The following is an 8,756-nucleotide window of genomic DNA, read 5'->3' as shown; positions in this document are numbered from 1 at the left end:
CCTCTCTCTGCACCACCCCCCTCCGCTCACATTCTGTCTCTCTCTCAAAAATAAATCAATATTTTTCTAATTAAAAAAAAAAGATAAAATCTTTAAAACAAATCATTGGACACTTGGTTTCAGAAGGGTTAGAGATTGGCCATCGGTATGAAAAAAAAAACAACATATATTTGGTGTCAGATGCATCAGGAGTGAAAAGCAGCACGTAATCTGTATCCAGGTGAACTCTTCCCAAAAAAACCTCTATTGCAGAGAAGGCTATTAAGCCATCTGGCAGATCAGATGACCTCACAGAGCTCAGCATTAGCCTCCCTGGTCCTGGCACAATGGAGTCATGAACAAAGTGGCCATGGAGGGCTAGGCATGGATTTGCCCCAGCAAAGCTCAGCCAGCTGTGGCACTGGTAACCCTCCCCCACCAACGTTGCACGCTTCCTAGGAAGACCAGCCAAATACCTGGTGGCCTGAGAATTACCTTGGACTCCTTCCATCATGAATGGAGCGATGACTTCCTCCTGCCTGGAATATTTAAATCTGGGTTGCTATTTGGTTGCCTTGCCTTATCCACTCCTGCCAACAGCCGCATCTATGTACCCGCTGAATGGCCCTATTCACCATCATGTTCACTGTCACACAATATTGCTTCTGATCAAGGAGCTCCGTTTATTAGGAAGTCGGTGGGTGGGTCCGTGCACCCCGTCACCCCTACCCAGCTAGCTTCACAGAACAGAGGTACGGCCTGTTTGGGGCTGGAATACAGCGCCAGGTTGGAGACAACATCCTCCAGGTGGAGGGAGGCTGTCCTACAGGATGGGTAAACGCTCTGAACCAGGGGCGCCTCCATGATGCCAGATGACACACACCCAGGAGCCCTAAGGTATCACTTCTCAAGATCACACCCAGTGACTCATTCTTTAAACGTTGGCTTCCTCTTCCTGTCCAGCTGAACTCTGCTGTTTGGGGGAACTCTCTGTTTCCACCAGAGGACAACGTAGTGAATTGTGTGAGTGGAGGCCTCTCCTGAACTATTGGGGGGGACCTCAGGAGCGCCACTGTGGGATCAGGCAAAGATTGGGGCAGGGAGCAGGAAAGAGCTGCCTCTGCACTGGGGGCCAAGGAGATGTGTGAGTGGAGCCTGGGGACCACCCTGGAGGACCTCCAACTGGCACCGTGTCCTGACGCCTTAGGCAGGGCCTGATGCCATGCTCACGGAGACCCCTTCCCCTATGCAGAGCGCAGAAGGACAGAGAGGGTCTGTGCCTACCCCCTCCGCAGGGGCATAAAAGCGGGCATGCAAGCTCCACATCCCTCCCCCACCATCCCATGCGCCCCCCCCCCCCCACTTCTGCCGCGCTCACGGCGTCCAGCGCGCCCCCCCCCCCCCAGTCCCTCCCACCTCCGTAGGGCACGCAGCCTGCTAGAGAGGGCTCCCGGACCCCTCCCGACCACCCCACCCGGTCGCGACTCGCGCGGGCTGGGTCTCAAAGCCTCCTTGGTTGTCCGCCTGGAAGGCACCCAGCGGCAGCAGGGCCCCGTTAGCTCGGAGTCGCGCACCAACCGCAGCCGCCACCCAGGCCCCGCCCAGGAGCAGCCGCGAGCAAGGCCGCGCCAGGGACGACTGCGGAGCGCGGTGAGTGAGCCGGGCCAGTAGGGAGGGTCCCAGGCGTCCCGGGCCCCGCCCCGCCCCTACCCCGGGCGGGCACCCCGACCTTCAGCTCCTGCTTGCTTCTGGACTCTGGGGCTCAGTTTCAGGGCCCCAGAGCCTCCCTGAGAAAGGACCCTGGGCCCCCTCCTTGCGCCGGGCCTCGGGCACACCAGCTCCTCGGACCCCTCCCTTCTTGCGGGAATCATGAATCGGACGCCCCCAGCAGCATCCCTCTCCCTCCCCCCACCCCCCACCCCCCAGCCCCCGGCCCGGTCCTCCTCGAGCTTCCCTGCCCCTCCCTCTCTCCGGGAGCCAGGAATGCAGGCCAAAAATATCTCTCAGCTCCAGACCTGGGAGGCTCGGCTTGCGAGCACATCTGAGCGGATGAAAACCCAGGAGTGTGAGCTTTGATTGCTTTTTGCGTCAGGAATCTGGGCCTCCAGCCTAGGCGTCATTTGGAACCTGGGAGTCCCGTGCTCCGACTCCCACCGCCCGAGATCCAGACATTTTGCTGTCAACATCCCTCCCCCCGCCCCCATCGACTGTGAGCTGGGACCCAGGAGTCCCGTCCACCAATGGGCGAGTCCCAGCTCAAATGAGGATTTGGGGACCCAGGAGTCGGGGACCTCAGCCCAGCTCTTAAAGCCTAGGGATCGGCTCTTTCAGGGACCCTGGCCCACAGACCCCATCAAACTGACAGGCCCGGTGCCCCCACCCACCGCGACCCAGATGTCCAAGATTGCATCCGGCCTGGAAGAGCCAGACTGCGGCAGGCGACGAGGGGAGGGGGCCGGAAGGGAGAGGGAGAATTGAGGGAGGTGATACCGGGGTGGGGACCTGGGCTGGGGGCTCCGTCCAAAACAGACGCCAAACAGACGGGTTGCCATGGCAACGGCCTTCCCGGGCCTCCCCTGGAGACTGCGCTAGGGCCGAGTCGGGGAGGGCAGCCCCCAGGAGCCCCCACACGGCCAGCTGTTGTATCTTCCTGTTTTGTCACCACGGCAACAGTGACCTCAGCCCTCCACCCCGCCCCCCGCGCCCCCCCCCCCCCCCGCACTGGCGGGGCCGGAGAGCCCAGGTCCATTTTTCCCGGGGAGGGGCGTGGTCTTTCCTCGGCTCCGCCTCAGGGGCGGGCCTGGGATACCCCTGGCTCAGGGAGTCCCTTTCTCAGCCCTGGCCCCGCGCTCGCGCCGGGTCCCCGGCCCCGCCCCCGCCCCGGCCCCGCCCCCGCCCACCAACCCCACCCAGTTAGCAAACGCTTCCAGTCTGCAGCTGTCGCCTCTGTCTCAGCAGCAGCCGCCACAGCCCGAGAGGTGAGGCTGCGGGGACCCCCCCGGCGCGGACGCTGCGGTCAAGATTCCTGGGTGCAGAGGGAGGGAAGGGCTGGGGTTCCGAGTGTCTGAGTGTCTAGAAAGACTGGGTCATGGATCAGGACTCGGATTCTGGAGAGGACAGGGCTTCAGACCTGCACTCACATGTCATCTATCTGAGGGAGGAGGGGCTGGGGGCAGGACTCCTGGTCTGAGGGAGGAGGGGGCTGGGCGCCTGGACTCCCGGGTCTGAGGGATGAAGGGCTGGGGGCCTAGACTCCTGGGTCTGAGAGAGGAGGGGGCTGGGGGTCTGGACTTCTGGGTCTGAGGGAGGAGGAGCTGGGGGTCAGGACTCCTGGGTCTGAGAGCGGAGGGGGCTGGGGTTCAGGACTTCAGGGTCTGAGGGAGGAGGGGGCTGGGGGTCTGGACGCCTGGGTCTGAGGGAGGAGGGGCCTGGGGCCTGGACTCCTGGGTCTGAGCGGGGAGGGGCTGGGGTCTGAAATCCTGGGTCTGAGGGAGGAGGGGCCCGGGGTCTGGACTCCTGGGTCTGAGGGAGGAGTGGCCGGGGGTCTGGATTTCTGGGTCTGAGGGAGGAGGGGCCGGGGGTCTGGACTCCTGGGTCTGAGGGAGGCAGGGCTGGGGTTCTGGACTCCTGGGTCTGAGGGAGGAGGGGCTGGGGGCAGGACTCCTGGGTCTGAGGGAAGAGGAGCTGGGTGGGTCTGAGGGAGGAGGGGCTGGGGGTCTGGACTCCTGGGTCTGAGGAGGAGGGATGGGGACTCCTAAGTGCCCTGGTTGAAGGGGGCTAAAATCTAGCAAGAGGAGGTCCTCACGAGAGGAGGCGCTTGCAGCTGGGAGCTTGGGTTTGAGAAAGAGAGGGGTCTTCTCTGCTCCCCACCCCTCCATTCCGAAGACAGAATTCGAACTTCGGGCCAGACAGGCGGTGGGCCGAGGTCCAGCACCGTGCTCGCAAAGGCGAAGAGGAAGCTGGGAAGCTGGTGTCCTAGGCTGGGAGAAGCCAAGGCTGAGGCCAGAGGCCTTGGGTTGCTCAGAGTGGAGGCTGGGGTTCAGGGACGCGATTCTGTGCGGGTGATGGGGTGTGGTGTTTGGCGTGGAGGTGGAGAAAGCGTGGGGCGTGGCCGGGGGAGTCCTAAACTGCGCCCAGAAGGCCAAGGGGTGTTTCCTCTCCCTCCGCCTGTCTTCGGAGATGCATTCCTGAGTTCTGACCTCAGGCGGCGGCTGGAGGCGCGGAGGGTGGAGAAGGACCCCCCCCTCCCCTCCGGGTGGTCCCTGCACCACCCCCCTCCTTCCTTGGGGCACTTCTGGATTTGTGGCCCACCCTGTTTCTCCTTCCCCGCTCTGGACCCGGCAGTACCCGCTTTCCAGGGCGCCCCAGCGCAGGCCAGCCCTGACTTCCTCCTAACGGGTTCCCGGAGGGCGTGGCGGGGAGCTGGAGGCGGCCGCCTCCCGCCCAGCACCTCCCAGGTGGCCCCGGAGGCCCAGCCCCCGCAGGGAGACCTGACTTCCGAGGGCCGGTGGGAGGTGTGGCTAGTAATCTCTGGACTGGATTCCAACAGTGCGGTTTCCAGCTTCGAGGTTGGGGTGGGGTGGGGGGGCGGGGTTCCCCTAGGCAAACCCGGGGGTCTCTTCTTGGGGTCCAGGCTCCCAGTCCATGCTCTAGGGACCCAGGACTCACATTTTGGAGGCCCCAGAAATTCAGGCTTCGGGCCTCCCTTCCTGGGACCCGGAGTCTGGACTCGCGCCCCACCCCCCTCCCCGGAATCCACAAGTGGGGCGGCGATCCCGGAGGCCGGCGCGGGGCGGAGGTCCCAGCACCGCCCCCTGGTCCCCGGCACATTCCAGATGGCTGGGCCGACTTGAAGCCCTTATAAGGCACGGAGACGCTGCGCCCGGCCAGGCCGCCCGCCCCCGCAGCCACCGCCCAGGGCCCTCCCGCCGGCTGGGCCCGCGACTTTCTTGGGCTGGGGCGAGGTTAAGATCACTCACACCCACGCCGGCCCGCGCGCGGGGCGTGCACTTTCACCGGGTTCCTTCCACTTCGCTTCTGCAGTTTGGGGCCTTGGGGACGGGGCAGGGGCGGGGCTTCCCTGGGGTCACCGCCGGGACCTCTCCCGGCCCGAGGCCAAATCCCCGCCCTGGCTGGGAGGGCGCCGGGGCTGCGGAGGCTGGCGGCGCGTTCTGGGCGGGCTGGTCCCCTGGGTCCCGGGAGGGGCGGAGCGGGGGCTGGGTTGGGCGCGGACTCTCCCTCCCTCCCTCCAGTGCTCTGACTGGCCTTTTCCAGGTGTCTGACCTAATCCACCTCCAGAGCCGGATCTTTCTGCGTCTGGGTCCTCCGCAAAGACTGCTGGTGAGTGGGAGCCGGGACCCCCCGTGTCTGAGGGAGGAGGGGCTGGGGGCCCAGCCTCCTTGGGTCTGAGGGCAGAGGGGGCTTCCCGCCCAGACTTTTGTGTCAGAGGGAGGAGCATCTGGGGGCCTGGACTCCTGGGTCCGAGAGAAGGACCTGGGAGCTTGGTTTCCAAGGAACGAGACCCAGACACCTGTGTACCCGAGGGAGAAGTGTGCCCAGGAGCTGGGCTCCTGCGCCCTCGGGGCCTCTCCTAGGGACAGTTAGGTAAGGTTAAAGCCTGTTCTACTGCCTGACCCTGGAAGGAGGAAGTTTTATTTCCCTGTGGCTGAGAGAGGCCTTCTGAACTTTGTAGGGTGGAAGCTGAGAGACTAGAGGTTTTAGGACCTGGGGGAGGATTTGGACACCTGGTCCCCAGTAGGCTGGACCCTCTCTATTCCTGAGGGTCTGTAGGACAAGGAGACAGAAGGTTCTGGAGGGACAGAAGAAAGAAGTGGATTTCCCAAACCACAGGTGTCTGGTGTGCCCAAGGCTGAGGGCCCAGAGTCCTGGGGTCTGAAGCTGTGTAACAGGACGTGAGAGGTTTCCGTGGAAGGGGCTGGGTCGCGGCGAGCCAAGCTTCTTGGGCGCTCTGGGGAATTTGGAGGTTGGACTCCACGTGCGGGAGGGGCAGAGGGAGGCGGGAGGGGCAGAGGCAGGCGGGAGGGGCAGAGGCAGGCGGAAGCTCGGCGTCCCTGGGTGAAGTACTCCACACCCAAATCCCAGGTGGGATTCAGACTGAGGGCCCAGAGTCTTGATCTCCGAGGTGAGAGGGCATGTGTGCTGTGGAGATCTCAGGTCCAGTCCCAGAGACAGGTAGGGAGGGCAGAGGCTCTGATCACCTGTGATCACCTGTGAGTCCCAGAGAACGTTCTCACCCAGGGAGGCTGGAAATGCCTGCAGGGTGATAGAAGGAAGGTGGGCACTTCTTAGAAGATAGAAGGAGCCGGGGGAGTGGAGCCCTGGGTACCCAGAGGGAGGAGGTGGAGCCCAACTGAAGAGGTCAGAACCTCTTGTTCTGACGTGTGGTCGGGGAGGTTTTTGAGTGGCTGGGAGGCTGAGTCCCTGGGGGAAGGAGGGCAGTTTTGAGAGTCTGGGGTGGTTTCACGGTAGTTGGGTTGCAGAGAGAGGGAAGCAGAGACAGCGGCCCAGACTCCTGGGTTCTGCCACAGGATGTGGGAAACCCCAGTCAGGTCAGAGGAGGGGGCTGGCACTTGGGTGACCAACTCAGCCCCTTAGGCCTGCCGCGTCTCCCCCCTCCGCCAGCTTGAGTCCTTTGTCCCCAGGGGAGGAAGGGCTGAGGGCCTGGGTTCCCACATCTGGAACCTTCTTAGGACTCTTCCTTTCCCCTCTTCCCAGCCATGCCGGTGACCGTGACCCGCACGACCGTCACCACCACCATGTCGTCCTCCTCGGGCCTGGGCTCCCCAACCATTGTGGGGTCCCCTAGGGCGCTGACCCAGCCCCTGGGCCTCCTCCGCCTGCTGCAGCTGGTGTCCACCTGCGTGGCCTTCTCACTGGTGGCCAGTGTGGGTGCTTGGACGGGGTCCATGGGTAACTGGTCCATGTTCACGTGGTGCTTCTGCTTCTCCGTGACCCTCATCATCCTCATAGTCGAGTTGGGCGGGCTCCAGGCCCGCTTCCCCCTGTCCTGGCGAAACTTCCCCATCACCTACGCCTGCTACGCCGCCCTCTTCTGCCTGTCGGCCTCCATCATCTACCCCACCACCTACGTCCAGTTCTTGTCTCATGGCCGCTCCCGGGACCACGCCATCGCCGCCACCGCCTTCTCCTGCATCGCCTGCGTGGCTTATGCCACCGAAGTGGCCTGGACCCGGGCCCGGCCCGGGGAGATCACCGGATACATGGCCACCGTGCCAGGCCTGCTCAAGGTGCTGGAGACCTTCGTGGCCTGTGTCATCTTTGCCTTCATCAGCAGCCCGTACCTGTACCAGCACCAGCCGGCGCTGGAGTGGTGCGTGGCCGTGTACTCGATCTGCTTCATCCTGGCGGCCGTGGCCATCCTGCTGAACCTGGGTGACTGCACCAACGTGCTGCCCATCTCCTTCCCCAGCTTCCTGTCCGGGCTGGCCCTGCTGTCCGTCCTCCTGTATGCCACAGCCCTGGTTCTCTGGCCGCTCTACCAGTTCGATGAGAAGTACGGCGGCCAACCGCGGCGCTCAAGGGATGTGAACTGCGGCAACAGGCACACCTCCTACGTGTGCACCTGGGACCGCCGGCTGGCCGTGGCCATCCTGACGGCCATCAACCTGCTGGCTTACGTGGCTGACCTCGTGTACTCGGCCCGCCTGGTTTTTGTTCGGGTGTGAGGCTCCGGCCGGGGGCTCTTGACTCCCCCCTTGTGCCCAGGTTCTCATTTCCTCTTCCGGGCTCCCTCTTTTCCACCTTTCTCCTGTCCTTCCCAATTCCCCTTGCTCTTTTCCGTTTCTTTCGCTTCTGGGCTCCTCTCTCCTTCCCTTCCTGTTTTGTTTGGTTGCCCGTATCTTGTTTGGCCCATTTGCCCTTCTGTTTTCATGGTCTTCTTTTCTGACCTGTTCTGCCTCTCCCGGCTCTTTTCTGGTCCTCTCATTTTCTCATCTGCCTGTGTCTTAGCCACCCCTTCCCGTTTTCTTTCTTCCAATTTCCTTGGGAGCTCCAAGACTCCTTTCTTCTCTACCCCCACCTCCAAAGGTGCTGAGCTCCACCTGTCCCACACCTCTCTCTGCAGCTGTTAATACCCCTGGCCTCCCCGAGGGGCCTCATTGCCAAAGCATGCCTGCCCGCCCTGGCTGTGCCTTGTTGGTGTGTACGTGTGTGTTTGGGGGAGAGGGGGGGAGGGTAGCTAGGGATTGGGCTCCCTTTCTCCCAGGGGAGGGGGGTGTACCGTACAGGTCCCCTTTAAGTTAAAAAAAAAAATCTCTGGAGGCCAAAGATTTTCCAGTGGGTATGACACTTAACCCACAGACAGACCCCGGGTCCCTGGGTCCTGCTCGGCACCCAGCCTCGCCTGAGACTGGCTCCAGAATTTTTGCCAGGCTTACTAAGAATCCACTGCCTAGAGGCCATCTTAAAGGAAATCAAGGGTGAACGTTTTCCAGCCCGACTGCTCTCTGCGTTATCGAAAACCCGTCCGAAGTATTTGTGAGGGGCAGCGATGTGGCCCTCCAGCCTTAGTGTTAAAAATAGCCCGTCCTGCCTTTGCTGGGAGAAAAAAAAATGGCCACTGCCTGCCTTAACGGCAATGCTAGCCTGGGTTTGTTTTTTTTCTTTTCCTCTTCCTGGTTACGAGGGCAAAACTTACATTGAGTGGCCCTATTCTAAAAGGGGAAGTTGCTTTTCAATTTCTTTTTCTTGGGGGGGGGGGGGCGGGGTTGCTGTTGCCTTAGAGGGATTGCATTACT

General features: G+C 62.5%; 1 protein-coding gene across 3 annotated transcripts; it reads left to right on the top strand.

Annotated features, from left to right (window-relative positions):
• Positions 1–883: 883 nt before the first annotated feature.
• MYADM (myeloid associated differentiation marker) lies at positions 884–8,684 on the top strand. 3 transcript variants are annotated; one of them, XM_060652613.3, is made up of 4 exons: positions 884–1,002; positions 1,511–1,629; positions 5,254–5,319; positions 6,715–8,684. In XM_060652613.3, exon 4 carries the CDS (start codon positions 6,717–6,719, stop codon positions 7,683–7,685), a length of 969 nt encoding a protein of 322 aa, XP_060508596.1. In that variant the 5' UTR covers positions 884–1,002; positions 1,511–1,629; positions 5,254–5,319; positions 6,715–6,716; the 3' UTR covers positions 7,686–8,684. The 3 variants fall into 3 exon arrangements, with proteins under 3 accessions (XP_060508596.1, XP_060508595.1, XP_078295489.1); XM_060652612.3 differs by lacking the exons at positions 884–1,002; positions 1,511–1,629 and adding an exon at positions 2,730–2,957; XM_078439363.2 differs by lacking the exons at positions 884–1,002; positions 1,511–1,629 and adding an exon at positions 4,548–4,943.
• The last annotated feature ends 72 nt before the right edge of the window (positions 8,685–8,756 follow it).

The sequence above is a fragment of the Panthera onca genome, chromosome E2 (genome assembly GCF_046562875.1).
Source record: "Panthera onca isolate mPanOnc1 chromosome E2, mPanOnc1 haplotype 2, whole genome shotgun sequence".
NCBI lineage: Eukaryota > Metazoa > Chordata > Mammalia > Carnivora > Felidae > Panthera > Panthera onca.
Note: the sequence above shows the minus strand (reverse complement) of the source record. Positions and strands in the feature narration are given on the sequence as shown.